General features: G+C 43.3%; 1 protein-coding gene across 1 annotated transcript in view; it reads left to right on the top strand.

Annotated features, from left to right (window-relative positions):
• Positions 1 to 20046, top strand: part of dlg3 (discs, large homolog 3) — an 87893-nt gene that overhangs the window by 65503 nt on the left and 2344 nt on the right. The window contains exons 12-23 of the mRNA XM_080465599.1: positions 1269 to 1425; positions 1837 to 1939; positions 10948 to 11062; positions 14932 to 15108; positions 15214 to 15289; positions 15911 to 16010; positions 18468 to 18509; positions 18707 to 18757; positions 18847 to 18948; positions 19033 to 19205; positions 19354 to 19463; positions 19558 to 19649. Coding sequence (XP_080321725.1) covers positions 1269 to 1425; positions 1837 to 1939; positions 10948 to 11062; positions 14932 to 15108; positions 15214 to 15289; positions 15911 to 16010; positions 18468 to 18509; positions 18707 to 18757; positions 18847 to 18948; positions 19033 to 19205; positions 19354 to 19463; positions 19558 to 19649 — 1298 coding nt within the window. The remainder of the gene's footprint in view (positions 1 to 1268; positions 1426 to 1836; positions 1940 to 10947; positions 11063 to 14931; positions 15109 to 15213; positions 15290 to 15910; positions 16011 to 18467; positions 18510 to 18706; positions 18758 to 18846; positions 18949 to 19032; positions 19206 to 19353; positions 19464 to 19557; positions 19650 to 20046) is intronic.

The raw sequence follows: 20046 nt of genomic DNA, 5'->3' as shown, positions 1-20046 counted from the left end.
AACAGCACAGTATTAATCAATCTGTTCTGTCCTGAATCTGCCCTGTGAAAACATTACTTATAAGGACTCCTGCAGAGGAAGTGCTACCACATGAATTTTGACCTGTCATCTGTCGTGCCGTTATAACAACCCGCTACTAAGTTCAGTTCATTTAAAAAATGAATAGTGCTGCACTGTCTTGCTGAAGGCACCGTTTTACTATTCAGGACTTTCCATATTCTTCCGCTCTTTTAGTGCAGCAGTCGGCTCTTTTTCCAGTCGGTCATGGGTATGATACTGAAAGTCTGGAATGCTGCCTCAGCTGCCATCGGTGGCAAAATGGTCCTAACAGCAAGTCTGAGCGCAGCCATTAGGGATTGAGTAGGAATTGTTCCTGTAGACCTCAGGCTGAGTACTGCGAGAGGAGACCACTAATGGGAACCATGCAGTGTTTTCTGTTGAGAGCAAACTGTGTGTGTCCGTGTGCACATACATCTATGTATATATGTTCGTGTGTGTGTGTGTGTGTGTGTGTGTGTGTGCGTGCGCTTGTGTGCGTGAGTCAACTTCCCAGAGTGTGAGCGCGCACTTGCATTTGTGTGAAGTGCGATCTAAAAGGGCCTGTGCTGGACTGTAGCGGCGGTTCGGCCTCTCGAGCGTCTTAAAACTGAGGCAGTCTGAATAGCCGGCTGAAGGATGAGTCATAGCAGCTAAAGTGAAGCCTTGGCGGGTCTGTCGAGCAGGAGGTGGCTCATTGTATGTTAATGTGAGTGGGAGTTTAAGTGTGCGCACGTGTGTACATTTCCATGCATAGGCAGGAAATGCCAATAGATAATAGACTTCTGACTCCAATCAAGTCGCTGCTTGTGTTGTGGAATTGAACGAGCAGGGCTGCTCACGTGATTATCAGCAACTATCTTTATTAGCGTTGTGATTAGTGCATGTTAATCACTTGGTAAATCATTATTTTCTACCAGTAAGTGGTATCTTGTACGTATCCCTTATATATGTTGTATTTACTGTGCTTAATTTAGAATATATACACATAGGATCTACAATTGTAGACCGGAGTGCTGTTTGTTGCTGCCTGGACTGGATGCATGTGACATTTTGTGGTTATACATGGAGTAAACCAAAAGAAGATGGCTGTTGGCTCAAACAGCATCAGTGAGCTCCTCTGTTTATGCGTTTTCTATTCCGGTTTTAATCGTACCTCCCTCTCTCACTCTTGGTCTCTCTTCTGTGCTGTGTCCTGCCCTTCACCCTGACACTGTCACTCTGTTTGGCAGGGAGCCGAGGAAAGTGTTGCTGCACAAGGGCTCCACAGGTCTGGGCTTCAACATCGTCGGCGGGGAGGATGGAGAGGGGATCTTCGTGTCCTTCATCCTGGCCGGAGGGCCAGCCGACCTGAGCGGCGAGCTGAGGCGGGGCGACCGGATTCTCTCGGTCAGTATTTCAGTTGTGAGCCGGCCGTTGTAGCAGGTTTTTCTTAGGGAGCAGGTTTTTCAGCCACTTCCTGCTGTCAGAATATTGATAAGATAATGGGAGGCCTCGGGTTCAGAAACAATGCAAACACCTGCTCTCTTCAAATGGAGTGACAGTTCCTGAACAGCTGATACGATAAAGTTAGTTCAATCACTCTAACAGTGAATTGTGAGACTTTTCACACATAACCACTCACATATATAACACAGTCATGTTCAGTGTTAAATGTTATATTGATTTATGTATATAGGCTTCTGATCATCAATGTATTGACTTTTCTGTCCAGATCAGAAGAAGAATAAAATCGACTTTGTCCTCTTATCTAATCTGGGGTGTTTCTTGCTAAATTTCTCTCTATCTGATTCCCTATAGGTGAATGGCGTGAACCTAAGAAATGCCACACATGAGCAAGCAGCTGCAGCACTGAAGAGAGCTGGGCAGACTGTCACTATCATCGCTCAATACAGGCCTGAAGGTGAGGCCCTGCTGATGATGTTTTACTGTATAGTCCATGAAAAGACCATAGTGGTGATACTTATTGTCAACATTGACAAATAGTTTTCCTTTTTTCATGTTGATTTAATCTTTGTGTAATGTAACCTCTATTGGCACCTACCCGCTGTGTGATAAAGGTTCTCCTAAACTTTCCATTACATCTACAGAACTGTGTATTCCTGCCTTTTTAATGGCAATTTTACCAAATCCAGTAAATGGTAAAACTCGGTAAAGAGCTTTCAAGTAGATTGTGACAAAAAGTTCATTTTAGAGTTACGATCACTAATTCAAAGTAAAGATGCAAAAGCCACAACGTTCATCAGTGCTGAAAATTCCCGAATAAATCTACAGTGTAACTTGCACTCTGTAAACCTGGAATTGAAGAAAGAGCAGCGTTCATATTTACCCTACAGAGGCAGACTGGAGTCAGGAAACAGCTTGAATCAGTCTGAAGGAATACCAGCAACTCTGAGGCTCAATAATTCAAGTGTGATATTGCAGTTGTTTAATTTTAAAATTCCACCTTTCAGGTTAAAAACAACATGGTGAGGTTTTATAGGGGTTATGCAATCGACTATTTTGATGCCAAATTCAGCCTCTGGTATTTATTGCACCGGGGTAGACCACTAGTATACTGCTGTATTAGGTGTGTATAGAGAAAACCACAAACTGTGTGTTCTACTATGTATTAGATAATCGAGAGATAATAAAATGGCTTGGGTTGTAGCAACATATAGAATTGTTTTAAAAAGATATATTAGCTGTTTTATATATTGTAATTATTTACATGTTTTATGGAAATATAGCAGGACCAAGTTTGGTGTATTTAAAAAAAATATATATATATTTAACATTGTTATAGGTACTACTGTTATTGGTACTTATAGCACAATTGCTCTGAAAGCGTGGGCTCAACGTGCTATGACAAGGGAACCAGAGAACTTCAAATAGAAGGCATCCACAGGTGAAATCTGAACATCTAAGATTAAATTACATTATATGTTGTCAGTGTAATTGTAAACAAATTAACAATATAAAAAGATTTCATATTAAAAGTCCCTCACTCGGTACAAAGTAAATTCTGCCTCTTGTTGTCTATGGTTCTCTTAAAGTTAGACGTGTGTGTGTGTGTGTGTGTGTGTGTGTGTGTGTGTGTGTGTGTGTGTGTGTGTGTGTGTGTGTGTGTGTGTGTGTGTGTGTGTGTGTGTGTGTGTGTGTGTGTGTGTGTGTGTGTGTGTGTGTGTGTGTGTGTGTGTGTGTGTGTGTGTGTGTGTTTGTTTTGGGAGGCAGTATTGTGGAAGCTCCTCCTCGACTTGGAAGACCCCTTGTTTTAAACTAACTAAATTAACTAATCATACTTTATTATTCCTTATCCCATTTACCCATCCCATTTCTATGATGTGGTGGCCACATTAAGGTGCTCTGGAGAGTTGTGTGTGTGTGTGTGGAGAGAGGGGGGGGTCGTGAGCTCCTTGGTTACCTAGCAACCTGTTGTTGACAACAAATCGGCAGTAAATCTCCGTTGACGTTGCTAAAGCTTATTAAGTTGGATCAGTGTTGTCCGTTTTTTGTCTTTTTTAGGATAAGTGAACAAATGAGTTCCAGTTTGTCATTTAGAAAGGCTATCTGTTTGTCTTTGTTTCCATGTTTGCTGTAAGGAAGAACACCCCCGACATATTGTATTGTGGGAAATGTAGTTTTCTCGGTTTGGGGGGGCTCATGCTTGCCATTACTTTGCGGGTTCTTTCGCGTGACGGTCCCTCCGTGACACAGATGCCTCCGGTGTGGTGGTCGTGTCGGCGTGCAGCGCTCGAATCGTGCGTTAATAGCGCGTTAATGGAGCGTTCAGGTGTACCTGGCCGCCGCGCTCAGGACTCCGGATAGGCTGGTATTCAGCTTCAGGGGCGGCTCCTGAGCGAGCCAACAACAGCGAGGCGGGCAAACCAACCCCTGCCGTCCCTTCCCGGTTCAAACTCACCAGCGAGCTGCCGCTGTTCGAGGACACGGAGAGCGGCGGACGCCGAGCGGAGAGTGCCAGCTTTCACTCGCGTTTACGCCGGCCGGAGGAAGACTTTGGGCGCGCTCAGGGGCGAGGGTGGAAGCGGCAAAGTTTAGCGCCTGTGAACCGGGCTGAGTGCGGGGATGGGGGATGGGCTCGGATACAACAGCAGAAGCCGCATGAATTCCCCAATGGCTGGATGAAGAAACCGAATTAACAGCCACCGGGTTTATTTTTATTTTTTTTATTATTTAACCGAGGACCGACGAGGAGGGAAACGTCCCAGGAAACAACTCACGAGCCGAAGTGGGTAGAAACTACGTGAGTTTCTTGACGAAACATCTTTATATTTATTGCGGTACTGAGGTAGTTTGTTGCAGGAGTGTGTGTGTTTGTACATTTCTCTAATGTCTGATCCTGAAAGAGCTATAATTATCATTTTCTGCTCTGCTTTATATCAGCCTTGAGATTAATGATAAGTTCCAGTGGCAGGCATGTGGAAGCTGCGCCCTCACTGTACCGAAACAACCACCTCTGTGGTGACACTCCTGCCATTACCTGCAATCCGAGCGCTTTCGTGGCTTGTATTTGTCTTCACTCGATTGAAAGTCTCGCTTAAAAACCCACACGAGGCCGGACGAAGTTGAGCTAAGTTGTAATTTATTCACTGCAGAGCTCATTCAACAGTTGTTTTACGGTTCTTATGTAAGCTGAACCTTTAGGTGGGGACACAGAGGTGTGGTTAGACAGGTGAGTGTCAGCTCAGTGCTGCTGGTTGTTTTAAAAAAAAAAAAAAAGTGACCTCACCTGTGAAATCATCTGTATATTTTACTGCCTTGCCTCACTGCTCCTACAGCTCACTGACCACAGGTCCTGTGTTCATGCTGACTGAAGCGGAACTAGTGTTCAGCTCTGGAAATGTTTTCCAAATTTAACAATTTTTTTTTCTTTCTTTCAATATAATACCAACTCTCTGACCTTGTAATGGTTAACCATTGGCCTGCTGTGTGGTATCGCCACCATGGCAATTCTCAGCTTCTCTGTGTTCCAGTCATGTACTGGGCATGTTGCAGTAATGCTGTTACAACACTGAAAAGGATATTGTAGGCTTTGCATGTCAGTTTGGTTTTAAAGTCGGGCTATGATAGGAATGTGAAGAGGCCTAGGTCGTAGCATGCTCTTAAGTCCGCATTTCTTTTAATAAAACAGGAGCTTTTGATGTCTAATAACTCTTCAAGGTCACTTGGATTGAGGTGGAACAGAATTTGAGAGTTAGAGTGGGCCTAAACTGAAGAACGGCGCGGACACGAATCAAAACCAATGTTTGAAGTTTTCCTCTTCGTACTTGGCCATGTGAGTTCATGTTGTCTCGCAGGCTGGGGCATTCAGGCAGCATCTTGAATAATGATGTGGCTGGTTGAAGGGAACCTTTGTTTTCCATACCAAATCATGCTTGCGGCTCTGTGCCCCCTTTGTGACTCGGTTAGGGACGCTTATCTGTTTGTGTACACTTCTTAACTGCTGTACACGAATGACTTGAGTGCTGGCAAATGATTGACTTCCTGTGACCCCTCTGGTGACTGGAGATCTGACACCAGTAATTCTGCTGGCATCCTGGCATGTCATTCCTTTCAGTCTGGAGCAGGAGGAACCCTGGTGTGTGGTACAGGGACGGTCAGTCTGTTGGCAGGGTGAGCACTAGTTTTTGCCGGGCAAACAGCTTGGAGATGCTTCTCGTGGACCATGAACTTGTGACTAAACGCAAACACTTCAAACCCATAAGAAGCCACAATTGAACCCACTAGCTTTGGCTCCCATTTACACTACAAGTGGTTCTAAAGGAGGCTTTCAACATGCCTTAACTGTCATTCGGGAATGGAAATGAGGGGAGTGAGTCCACATTCTGGCCATCCTCACCATCAAGCAGTGTAATCAGGCTTGTATCTTTGCATGTAGGAAATGGGAGGAGGGCCGTGAAGGAAATGTTACACTCCATGACCCTCATTAAACTCCCAACAGTGTGCATTACAGAGCTTTGTGGATGTATTTTAGTCAGGGTCCACATGTACCTCCTACACCATATTATCCAGCAATGTGTGTGTGTGCCTGCGTTTACCGGCTCGTCTATCCCTGAGAATATAACACACTCTCGCGTTACAAGTACATTGCTGTCGCGTTGCATAACTGGATCAAAAGAGACGCGACTGTCCCCCAAAATAAATAAAAAAAGAGCTGTACAACTAATGAGGACACGCAGTGGGAGTGAGAGGTACAGAATAGTCCCAGTTTCTATTAGCTGTCTTTTCTTCCTGTGGGTCGCTCCTAAAAATACAGGAGCGCTCTTGAGTATTCATTGCTTTAAGGGACCAGGTTCTAACAATCAGAGCTGTAGACTTTCCCAGGACTCTGAAGGTATGTTTGTCAGTAGGAATGTTAATGAATGATTTATGAGGGATTGATCAGCATTTGAGACTGAGCTGGTGGAAAATCTATGGATTAACGCATAACTTGCCTTTTTTGTAGTTTTTTTTTCTTTCTTTCCTCAGCTTGACTCGGTTGTTCATGAAAGAAAATGTGTCATCGGATAATAGGGGCGCCGTAAACTGTTCCTAATTTAAATAAACTGTTGGAGGTCGCCCACATTTGTGGGAGCAGGGTTCCTATTGATTATATGATTGTACGGCTCAGTTGTGTTTAATACTCAAAGTATGCTTTCACTTTTTGTTTCTCCAAAAAGTGCAGTTGGAAACAATAGACAAAGTACTGACCGGTAAGTAGTATGATAACCACTGAGACCAGAGTGTTTCCTTCAGAGTTTCAATCATTAATAGACTAGTAATCATTACTGTGGCACTTTGTTTAGTAGATTGGCTGGATTGTGTATCTCCCCGTGAATGATCTCAGAATGAAGTGCTCTGCATCAATTCAACCCCGTTAGCTTTTATCTTATTTTGTCTCGGGACAGGAAAACGTTCAAATATTTTTTGTTTTGTTTTGCAGTTGTTCCACAATTTCCCAACATAATACTGATTTATCATGACACAGCAATTCTGTGAAAATAGGTAACGTTTCCATATCTGTGAACACTTTTGTCCAGTTTCTTTCCACATTCAAAAATATATACAAGGGCAGGATCACTGAGTAAAGCAGGGGTTTCTGCACTCACGTCTTATCTTGCTTTATCAGCATTGTTGTCACAAAGCTACCTTATTCAAAGCAGCGTTAAAACTCAATAGTACAGTATGGTCAAGTGTACATTTTCTATGTGGACCAGATTTTTTAATTTCTGGTTTAGAATGAGTGAAATTGTTTTGAAAGTATTGGAATTAGAGTTGCTTTCAGCTGAAGAATTACATAAAACATCTATTGTCAGGTAAATTTTCTCATGATACTCAATGTGATGTCGAGAGCTGCGGTGTTGAAATGTTTGAATGAAAACAAGTGTAAACTTATGGAAATGGGATAAAGTATGGTGGCAAAGTTAAAGAAACCGTTTTAAAAAATTTCAGTAAAAGTGTGTGTAATGTGTCGATTTTCTTTGTTGGAATGCAATGGTTTATTCTCTTTCGTATTACAGTGTCTTCTATCGAGGTACCCGGAGTGCCTGTCTGTCAGCATACAGGGGTACACTTTCCCTTTCTCTTCTATCTGGTTTTGATATAACTGCAAATCACGTAGTAAATGCTTGTGATGGTTCTTTTGGGTTGTTTTTTTTCCATCAAGACTGCTGGTAGTGAGTTTCCTGCTCAGCTACACATATATCACGTTGTGCTATACATAGTTTGTGTTGCACAATCGCTCATATTGTGATGTCACCACTATGAACGAGGCGCGGCGGCAATTTATGGTTATCTTATGATTCCCGCCCTGACTTCCCACAGAGGCTTGAAATCAGTTGTAGGTCAGCGGTCTTGCTGCTCCCCGAGTGTCTACAGCATTTAGATGAATCATTTGGACGTTAGGAATGTGAAAGAGCAGAGCGTTTAGCTGCGGCACCTGTGCTACTGATAGCTGTAGCGCTATCTCATTGTCGCAGATCTCAGGCGGCCCTTCAGGTTGGTTGGTGTTGTGAAGCAGGGCGTTAAGGCTGCTCTCTCTATTTAGCTAGTCTTTGTCTTGTCCCTCGGCCCCTCCTCTCCCGCACTGCTGCTTCTTGTGCTCCTTTCTAGTCCCTGAAAGCCAAGTGGACTAGTCTGAATGGCTGTTTCCGCATGTGGAGTCCCTGTTTTAGGAGTGCTGGAAGGTTGCTCCTGGTTACAGGCAGTCAGGCGGTGTCTGGTTGCCTCACCTTGCAGCGTCACTCTGTTGTATTGTTAACCCTTTGAGCCGAGGCCAGGGCGGAGGGCCGTCGCCGGGCCCGGGACAGATTCCTGTTTGCTTTGAATCCGTTTTAGCTGTCAGCAGGTGGTTGGGGCGGGATTGGGAGGGGATCACAGTCAACAGACCAGAAGTTTGTTTTTGCACCTGCTCAGAACTTTCCTGGAGCCTCAGATCCATCTTTGTAAGCATCCATGTTTATTTTTCAGTGCTGCTCCTTGGCTTGTTTGACAACAAAATGAACTTTGATCTCATTCGCATTACATGCCAGCTATGAATGATTAAACTCAAGGTAGGCGTCGACCCCTACAGGCATGGCAATCATAAAGATATGTTGAATGAATTTTGATTGAATTACCTTATAAAAGAGCCAACCCGAGAGAATGCCGAGACAGATTTGTTTCACTACTGCAGTATTTCATGAAACATCGCTCCCTATGTAATTTTTTTAAATCTAAAATGATTGTAGGAAATTGATGGCATAACAATGTTTTATTCATAACCATGTAATAAATGACGGTGTTGTAAAAAATGGTGAAATAGCTACCATAGCCACCATTTCCAATCCTTATGACACATTATTACAATGTCATGACTGTCACTCAGTGTTTCTTCTGTTGTGAGGAAATCTTCTGTCACAATTTTGTATTGTGTCATGAAATTTGAAATCATCGTGGATTTTACGTCACGTGAATTCAAATGGCTGATTGACCGACGGTATTTGGTACAGATATTTTATTTCTCCAACCAAAATCATCAATCATGTGCCCATAGGGGCTCGCGTGTGAAGTGAAGAGTGAAAGCTCCAGAAAATCTAGATAACACGCCTCATTGCTCACCTTGCCGGCCTTTTGGGGCCCCAGCCGCACCGTTTGTGTGATCACATGAGCACCTTAGCCTGTTTGTTGTTCTAGCTGCATCTGTCGGTCTGCTTCTGTGTGCTGTGGGTTGCAGTGGCCTTGCTTGTTCCAGCAACCCTGGCACAGAGCGCGCTGCGCACAGCAGACTAATGAGAGCATTCTTAATGAGGAGGTCCAGGTGGACTCGTACATCATCCCCATGTTCCTGAGCCACCAACTGGATTTACACACCTATGACAAATGGTCATGCATTTAAAATTGTTGGAGGGCTTCCCTTTTTTTAACCACACTAAAGAGCCCATGTTGAACCTAATTAATCTATATAATTAATTACCTGACACGAGACATTACTGGATGTGTAAGGCAGATCTGTGATAAACCATCTGTTCCTGGGGTCATTAATCAGCTCAAGGATTCGCTGAACCTTCTCCTCCGCACACTTCAGCTCACTGCTGCACCTCGGTAATATTGCTATGAAACAGAAGAGCAGTGTCGCACACCCTTTGGTGTGTTTATTTAAAATGTTCGCGTGATCGATGTCGACTTACCTTTGGTTGTACCAACCTAAAAACCTGGGACAGTTTCAGCAGTTGAGCTAGGGTATTTTCAAAAAGTTAATGAATATTCAGCAAAAAGGGTCTTGTGACTCATCGGAGTCATGTGGACGTTTTCTCCTCTAAATTTAGCTGTGAATATTTAATTCTTAAGTCTTCTACATGACGTAAGTCATAACCCAAAGCGTTTTGTCGGTAAGTTAGCTTCAGTTTCACGCATTATACTGCACTCATTGTATCCTGAGTGCCAAGCACTTCTAATCGCAGATGACCTACGCTCAGCCCTGCACCTGAACATACTGTGAGGACTTGTTCTGCTTCTAATCATTCGATGAGTGTCAGATCACTATTGTACATGAATAACTATTATGTCCATTATTTAAGCTCAGACACAATCAATATGATGGAAGTTATACAGGGCAATTCTCGATTTTAACAATTAATTTACATTTTGTAAACTCTGTTTCCTGAGAGGTTCTGATATCGTTAAAAAAAAACCATACTATTATTTCTTCGGAAAATCTTGTCATGAAAACATCCAACATTAATAACCTTGTTTGTGCAACTCAAAGAGAACGAGGTAGTTTTTTTCTGCTGGGTAGATTATTAGATTCTGTCCTTAGCCATTGACAGTGAGTCAAACCAAAGCCTTTTTCCACAATATAATGATGGTAATTAAACAGTCCATTAATATCCAGAAACCTTTTGGAAAAATTGATGCACTATTACCAAACTTAATACTGTATTTATCCCGTATCAGAGAAAATAACCCAAAAATCATATTGAAAAACTGTTAATTACACCAGAACCTTTGAGAATAGGCCACAATGAGAAGGTGTGAAAATAATCACAGAATAACGTCAGTTAATGTAAGATGGAGAGCAGATCAGAGGCCGGAGCAGCAACCCTGTGATCATAAGATCGGTTCAAACCCCAATGACGGTTGCGTCCATAGAAAAAGGCATCGGGCGTTAAAAAATTTGAACGGCTCAAACATACCCGTTACGATTAGCTGTGGGGACGCTGAAGCAGGAGCAACTGAAATATCATATTGTAGTAGCTCTATGAATGCAGGTGTTCGACAAACCTAAAAGTCTGACAAGATGTTTCCTACTGTGGGAGCGCCTTCGCACCCGCTCATATTTTAAACGGTATAGTGCTGTTGTTGCTGCATTTTGACTTGGAATCTAATCTTGGACGATTGATTTAAGAACTATTTCTGAGTTGCTGTTGACACCTTGTGTTTCTTCCATCACAGAGTACAGTCGCTTTGAGTCCAAGATCCACGACCTGAGGGAGCAGATGATGAACAGCAGCATGAGCTCGGGATCAGGCTCCCTGCGCACCAGTGAGAAACGCTCCCTCTATGTCAGGTGAACGACACACTCAGTCCCGCCTGCACTCTCCCGACATCAAAATCTAAAATCTGCAGTCAAAATAGCCTCCCTTGCATAATAAACCCGGTCCTGTCTGCGGGGGGAGAATAAAGCCCCAAGCACACGTGTTGGCATAATCATTCACGCTGTTGGGGAGCAGCAGCAGCAGCATGTATGACATAGATCATACCGTAAAACAGTTCATGACAAGCTCTTTGTAGGATAACATTTAATTTAGGCTATATAGGTTGATACTATTCATCAGCACCTAAAAGCTGATGGGCAGGCATTCTCGTGTTGTGTTGGAGCCCTCTGTGGCATTGATTTTACTCTGTTTAATGTAGATTGACAGCGGCGCTTGTTGAAGTGACCTGTGTTATGACACTTTGGGCCTGTTGCCAAACGGGATGGAGGCTCATTTAGGAATTTAAAGCAGGTGGCATCCTTCTGTTCACATAAACGCTGCGAGTCGCAAAGGACACGGGGAAAGGTCAAGGTAAAAGGACAGTGTGATGTAACTGCTGTCAAAGTGCTTCCCTGTATTTCTCCTGAAGCACTAATGCGCGTCACTTTACCTAAGCTCGATAGCAACATTACTAAATTGATTTTGCCCAAGCTGAACAGCAATGGGCCTCACTCAGCTGGATCACAAGTATACACAGTAGGTGTTATCTCATTGGTGGCCCGTCAGAAGAGTGTTAACCGGTCTTACTCATGCCTGTCTTATATACTGAGTCCTATGAGGCATGTAGAGCCTAGCCTGCTCCTGTGCGGGTGACTAAGCCCACAGTTATGTTGGGAAGCTGTCGTTTACTGGCTGATGCAGGAGCTGCCATGTCCTCCCAGCCTCAGGAATGTGGAGCCATTCACACTGTAAGGTGTGCTTCAAAAGAAAAGTGTCGCGTGTGCTTACTCGCTGTCTCTACCAAAGTACGTCAGATACAAATTATGAAATTAAATGTCTCCTTGTCAGAATATGATCAAAGCAAATGTGTTCATCTGGTGAAACTGCGGACTCCAAATGATCCTGTGACAGTTTCACGCCTACTGCTAATCTATTGTCAGCTGTGTTTTCAGTTGGCGGCGTGTAGGTTGGCTGAAATCTGAAAGCAGAAGACAAATGCACGTTGTGCGCCGTTGTTATCCAGCAGGCTGCAGTAAAGGACCCGTAGATGTAGGCTTGTAGGTCAGGAAAATTCCAAACCTGTAGAGCAAGTGTGAGCACTTAAGAAGTGGCTGTGGGTCGACCTGTTCGACAAGATGGTGACGCTCTCAGACAAACAGGACACAACTGTAGTGAGAAGTATGTGGCAAGAGCAGTTACAAATATGATAAGGAACATCATGATCGATCTCCTTTATTTTGTGCAGGCTGTGATACTTTATTCCACCCTGTGTTTATACTTTTATAAATGAATGACTTCATTCTAATTAGCAGTTATATTGTAAACTTGGTTTGTTTCAATTAGTGGTTCAATGGCAGACCATTCTAAAGTTACTGATGCTTAATACTACCGTTTTGTATTTCAGCAATAATTAAAACCATGTTTGTGTACTGCACAAGTTTGTTTTGGATTAGTCACAATATGGTGGATGACATTACTCCTGAGGTTTTGGAATCTATGAGGTCCAAGTTGGAGTGCAGACATGATTGTGGTATGTGTGAGCACGTGCACATGCACAGTGAGACTAAATATTGCAGCATAGTTGAACGCCGTCACCGTATTGGTCCAAATATGAAACCGGCTTTATTATCCTGGAAATAGGTCCACAAAAGTAGAGTCTTCTTCTATTTGCGGTGTAATATTCAGTTACTGAAAAAACACGCACAGGTGCTTGATGTTGTTGTTAAGAAGACTTTAAAGTTCTGCTTCCTACATTCTTTGGATGATGCGCTATGGGAGGAGCACAGAGCTGCAATAACTGAAGCCAAACCAGTGAGACAGGAGATTTGGCTGAGGACATGACAGAGTTGAACTGTGTCTATGCGCACGTGCTGTTACTGTTTACTTGTAAGGCTGGGTGATTTGACCTAAAAAAAAAAATGAAAATAAAAATTATATAATTTGAAGAAAAATTCGAGTTTCGATTCGATTTTTGATTATTATTTTTCAATGCACTTAAAAGTGACTGCAGGAAAAAATTAAATTTTCAAAATAAAAATAGTTTTTAGCTACAAATTCGATAAATCGATTAAATAATTAATTTTTTTGCCCAGCCCTACTTACTAGAGTTTAAAAATATTTTTAACACTGGTTTAATTATTTTATTTTTTTTTTTATCGTTTCACAAAATAAGTCAACATAGAAACAAGATTTGATAAGCAAAACCTTTTTCTAAATTTGAGCCTTGTAACAAGTGCAGTTGTCCTTCAATCTGGGTCGTTTAACATTGAACTGGATAACAGTGATTATCTTGTGGTCAGGGTTGGGATTGTGTGTGCAGCACCTGAACAACTTGTCTCCAAAGCTCACACTGGAAGCAGAAAAAAGGTGAAACATAAGGATTTGAGTCTCGCATGGGTCAAATTGTGACGTGGTCACATGACTCGAGTTGAGAGCCTGTCGTGAACTGCAGCTCTTGTGGGCTGTTGCTGCTTGGAAGTGGTCAGTTTATATCAAAAGAAGAAAAAGCAGTGAAGCAGCAACAAGGCCATGGGTGGCCAGAGATTACTGACGCTCGTGGTCCCATGAAAACCTGCCCACACAAGTTACAGCACTAAAAGCATTTGCTGCTAACAAGTTCACGAGTCAGGATTGTTGTAGGAGCAGAAGTCAGACGTACACAACATCGGGCCTGAGGTCATGTTTTAATGACCAATCATCAGTGTATGTCTGACTTGGTTTACAAGTAATGTCTTGATATTTCTTTCATCATCAGTGATCAGTGAATCGAGCCAATCAGCTCAGCTAATCTTTTTTTAGATGTAGAGGTCATAAATTCAGCACTCTTTGTGACTTGCTGTCAACTTGTAAAAACAGCAGCACAATAAAATAGTTCCACACGGCTGACACTTGAGCCAAAGTAAAAAGCGAAACACGTCCGGCAGCCACTTGCAAACACCTGGAACACCAGTGTTTCAAGAGGCGGAGTCACAAGAGTTTGGTTCATTACAAGCAATTTGATACATCTAAAAGTAAAAGCACTTGGTTTTGACTGCGGCCGTAATAAGCTTTTCAGCTGAGAAAACTCCCAGAATTCAATGCAGTGGAGGAAGGGCTTTAATCGATCTGCATGAAGGCTAAAAAAAAAAGATCTGTGACCACATGAGACACTTTAAAAGCTTTTGGATCCACGATAAGTCCTGCTGTGTACACATTATATTTCAGGTAGTAAGTGACACCATACAAGATCATTTAAACCAAGAAGTGACCAGTTTTACAGACATAATAATATTAAAAAAAGACCTTGTATAGGGTTATTAGAATCTTTATATTTCATTGTGCCAGAGATCCCCTTCGTTCACATACATGAGTAAATAATGTGATATGTATAATGTAATAACAAATCCATGCGTCAGCAGTGAATAACATCACCAGTTCCTGAATAACTGTAAATGTAATTTAATTGGTTCTACTTTCTGTTTTAAACACAGCGTGTGTGTTATTGTGAAATGTTTACATAGCAGTAATTGTGCTCACAACAATGACATAAAAATGTTGGCTGAAATGTATGAATGCGTTCAGATTTGTACACGGGCCACATGTTAGTGACGGGATGTAGTACTCCAAGTAACAAAAGAGGAGCATGCATATTCATGGTTGCCATTTTGTGCCAAATTCGGACGAGTAGAGTAATTTAATCTTGTCGCATGTGGACTCTGCTCAGACCGTCCAGACAGTAACCAAAGCCTGTGTGTTTCTGCAGAGCTCTGTTTGACTACGACCGGACGAGGGACAGCTGCCTGCCTAGCCAAGGCTTGAGCTTCTCTTACGGGGATATCCTTCATGTCATAAATGCTTCTGACGATGAGTGGTGGCAGGCGAGGCTCGTCACGCCTCACGGAGAGAGCGAGCAGATCGGGGTCATTCCAAGCAAGAAAAGGTAGCGTCCCTCCTCATTCGCAGCAGCTCCCCAACGCAATTACGCCTGCTCGGGATTAAACTTATAAAGTGTTTTTTTTTTTTTTTCTTTTCAATTCTATTCCAGAGTGGAAAAGAAGGAGCGGGCCAGGTTAAAAACAGTCAAGTTCCACGCCAGGACAGGCATGATTGAGTCTAACAGGGTAAGTGTAGAGGGCCAGCTGCTCTCTGCCCCGGTGCCAGAGCGGCTGTCTTCATGCTGCTGCTGGGCTCCCAGGGAGATGGCCTACTTTCCCCCCTTTTAGTGTGGGAAAGAAACCAGCACCTGCTCGCTGAAGCGAGCGCAGAAAGGGCTCCTGTTACTGTATAGGTTACACAGAGGCGGTCGGAGATGAGAGCCGTGTAACCTCCATGCCGCACGCAGCGAGCGCCATCAAGAAGTTTGCGTTTAGAAAATATCTGCACGTTTATCAGAGGTTGATGTGTCAGATTTAATTAGCAGGAGTATAAATCAGCTGTGAAGTTGTGCCTGTTTTATCTGCTAACCAAGGAGATGAAATTGATTGAAAATGGAAGATGTTTAATTTGGTCAACAGACGCCCGTTTCCTTCACATCGATGTGCCATCCATTTTCACCCATTGCCTGCTTCTCATTTTCATTATTTGATGTGTACGGTTTGTTTATATATCATTTGTGTGTGAGTTTTCTTTTTGCATGGTCTCGTTGAGTACCTTCATTGAAACCCATTCTGTTTTTGTTTTCACCCTCTCATCGCCCCCCCTCCTCCCTCCCTCCCTCCCTCCCTCCCCACACCAACAAGCAGCCGGTCAAAGTAAAGCGCAAAAAAAGCTTCAACCTCTCACGCAAGTTCCCGTTTTACAAGAGCAAGGAGAATATTGTGCACGAGTTGGTGGAGTCCGAACGTGAGTATCCGCTGTGTGATCGAGTGGGCGGGGTGGGAGGGGGTCGTTTGCTGTTTCCGGTCCCTTTTTCCTCCCCCTTTCATGCTTCAGGTCTGTCTCTTCAATCTTCATCTTTCCGATCACCTCCAGGGATGGTTGATGCGATGGCACCGTGCCTATCCCTCTCTGTCCCAGAGAGACGCCCCACTCGCAGCCCCGTCAGGCCGGAGGTGTGGGCCTCTCTCTGGTGTGTCTTTGGGCTCCAGAGGAGTGTCTCGCTGTGTGTGTGTGTGTGTGCGCACGTGTTTGGCTGCATTAACACGCAGGCCTACTAATACCGTGATGCCACTCCTTGTATAAGTCTTGATCAGCTCTCCAGTCAGTCACTGACCCACAACAAGACGAATCTCATTAACTGGACCGAAGCTTTAACACTTAACAGGTCAAAATCCCATTTTAATGGGATTGGGCTTCTGTAATTGAAAGGCCGTGGCTTACGACGAACAAAGTGATGTTCAGGCTTAACGAGTACAGCAGCACCATGTGTCAGTGGGCCTGGTGAGCGCCGCACAGCACTCCTCTCCCTCTCTGCCCCGACTTTCACTAACCTCTTCTTCTTCCTGTCTGCTTTTCTTCTCTTGGTTTCTGCTCTCACCTGTCGGGACATCTAGGACTTCCCAGGGTTAAGCGATGACTTTTATGGATCAAAGAGTTTGAGTAAGTGTGTGGTTGCACCGTGTCAAGCAGCTGTTCCCTGAGCTCAGACAGAAATGTTTTGTGAGTACCGGCCCTGCCGGCAATGTAAAAAAAAAACAAACAAACAAAAAAAGAAAACTCCACACACCTGGAAGTTGTGTTCACACCCTGGCAGGTTTGGGTCAAACCCTGGTGCAGAGAGGTCAGCAGTCCATCCCAGGCCAGGACTGAGCCACGTTTTCACCCACGTGCAGATAAAATGCAGGGCTAAGAAAGTTCACCTGAAGGCAGAATGGTTTCCACCAGTTATACATGTAATTTACATTTACCTTCTGTTCACTCGTTTTTTTTAAAAATAATTTTAGCATGTGATTAAATTTAACCCTCAACACTATTTTTGAAAGTATTTTTTAATACTTTGCAGCTTTTTTCACACCTGCCCTCGACTTTCTCACAGGACTACATGTTTAAATAGACCAAACAGGATTTTCTGATGTCGGAATAGGTTTAAAATACCATCAAAACAGTGTATTTTTCTTTGTTTTAATGATATCGAAACAGGACAGCTATGATATTGTTTGTAAAATCCCAGTTCCTCTATAATTCAATAAGAATTTTTTCTGATTGTTGTTATTTGGATTTTAAATAATTTAGCCTGTTGTTCATTGATTGGAGCGCAGATGTCAAACACTACCACATGAAAACAAACTGCATCATATGTATTTTGATTTAAAGGATTGGAGCACCACTGGTTCAACTAACTGAGTCACAGTCCATGGTTGTTGATGTGTATAAAATAAAAAAAAATAAAAAAAAGCAGATGCGGCCATGGTTGTAACTGGTAACGTTTTTGAAATGAGCTTTTAGTTCATAAAAGATCCCCAATATTACACATCGGAACAAGACCTCATCTCTTTGCACCTCAATCGGGGAAAGAAAAGAAGAAGAAAAAAAGCAGCTCTTAAATAGTCTTTTCCCATTTTTCTTTCGGCTTTGGTTTGCACCAGGAGACCAGACCACAAGTGTGAACACAACCTCGGAGTGACACACAAACACATACATACACACACACACACACACAGATTAATGTGTGTTCACACGAAGCGAGCACACACCTCCACACATTTTACACTACATATAAAAGATGAATTCCCAAGGGTGGGCGAGTGAACATTACACATATAGTGACTGTCTCAGGGGCCTGAACAATACATGTTTAGCAGAGTTTTGTCTTCTAAGGTCACACGGAGCTGCAGTACATCTGTCATCAGAGCCGGGTGTTGCTGCAGCTCCCCTGAGTCAGCCGGCTCCCGCCTGCCTCCCGTGGACAGTGGAACGCCTCTCTGCTGCCTGCTTTTTTCTTTCTTTCTTTCTCTTTCTTTTTTCCTCCCTGATACAAGATTTTGTTGCCACAGGCACTTACATGTAGAAGTAGGGAACACCGTCCAGGGGATTGCGGGTCATTGGAGATATTGTCACAGGAAACACTTAATTTCCTATTGCTCACACCTAAAACCACTTCCCTAATAGTGTGACAGCATGGCTACTGCACCAAGCCAGACTTCTGCTTTCTTTACCCCCCCCCCCCCCCCCCCCCTTTTGTTTTTAATGCTGCAGTCGTTGACAAGCAGGGAATGGTTTTTTTGTTTTGTTTTTTTACCCCGAGCTTGTCGAGGCAGGTGAAAATAATTTTCACCCATCAGAGGAGAATTTATTGAGATGTGACTGTGGGTTTTTTTTTTTTTAGATGATGTGAAACTCTCCCTTCCTTTGCTTTCACAGAATGCTTGACATCCAACACAAGTGACAGCGAAAGTAGTTCGAGTGAGTCACCCTAATTTCTCATGGTCTTTCTGATTTGTTTTACACTTCCCACATAGATGAATAATACTGTAGATGTCCATAAATCTGCTTGTGAAATGAAATCTCTACCTTCTTTTAATTTTCAATCCCACCAGCAATGACAATATTATTATTTCTTTATATTTGTGGTAAAATGTTGAATTTCTTTGTTGGTCCAGAGGGTCAAGAGGACACGATTCTTTCCTATGAGCCCGTTATTCGACAGGAAAGTAAGTAACGAGGAGCACGCGTGTCAAACTAGAATACATTTTTATTTCTAAATGTATGCGTTCTCATTTGTCTTCTCTCTCCGATTCAGTCCACTACACACGGCCTGTGATCATTTTGGGCCCAATGAAGGACAGAGTAAACGATGACCTCATCTCCGAGTTCCCCCACAAGTTTGGCTCATGTGTACCCCGTGAGTTGACCACATCGCCACGCAGCGTACCAAACAGCCGCCAACCACCAAATGTAAACGTTGTTCCCCTCGCCCCCCCCGCAGATACAACTCGTCCGCGGCGAGAAAACGAGATGGACGGCCAGGACTACCACTTCGTGGCCTCGAGAGAGCAAATGGAGAAAGACATTCAGGACAATAAGTTCATTGAGGCCGGGCAGTTCAACGAGAACCTGTACGGGACGAGCATCTTGTCTGTCAGAACAGTGGCGGAGAGGGTACGCACTGCAGTATTGACTTACCAGATTGGTTTTGGTGCCACTGGAGACACATTAGGAGGCTTTCTTGATCACACACTGGACATCAGCGTTTAGTAATGACTATGTGGTGACTTGCACAAAATGATGAAGCTCTACTTGCCCACAGGGGAAACACTGCATCCTGGACGTGTCTGGAAACGCCATAAAGCGGCTGCAGCAAGCACAACTTTACCCGATTGCCATCTTTATTAAACCAAAATCCATCGAAGCCCTAATGTAAGTGTGATCCTGTACACCTGCGACACATCCCAAGGTAACGGCAGGTCTGAGGTGCTTCTCTTGTACTAACCAGAAACATTGTCACTTGCAGGGAAATGAATAAGAGGCAGACGTACGAGCAGGCCAATAAAGTTTTTGACAAGGCGGTGAAGCTGGAGCAAGACTTCGGAGAGTTTTTCACAGGTTGGTGTCACCAGAGGTTTGAGGATATTTACGGATCTCGTGTGGGCTGAGGATCAGACGTTGGTGTTTGTTCACTTTGCTCTCCACTCATCAGTCAATAAGTCGTGTCTGAAATTTGCGTTTGATTTTAATATTTAACCAGCACCTGGTGCTCTTACCACTGTTACTTTTAAAGTTGATTGTCAGTCTGTCAGCTATACTTACTCAAGTGATAAGTACAGAATAACGTCAGATTCACATTCGGGGTCTGAGGCGACTTTGTTAGCACTCAGGTCTCCAATAACGTAGCTTTGTGTGATCACACAGCGCAGTGCTCTTTTTTCTGCTAATAAACATTGTGACCTACAGTAATTCAGTTATGAACACCAGCTACTTTCATTAAAAAGAAAAAAACTAA

This window comes from Lipophrys pholis, assembly GCF_963383615.2.
Source record: "Lipophrys pholis genome assembly, chromosome: 6".
Lineage (NCBI taxonomy): Eukaryota > Metazoa > Chordata > Actinopteri > Blenniiformes > Blenniidae > Lipophrys > Lipophrys pholis.
This window is presented reverse-complemented; position numbering and strand designations above follow the sequence as displayed.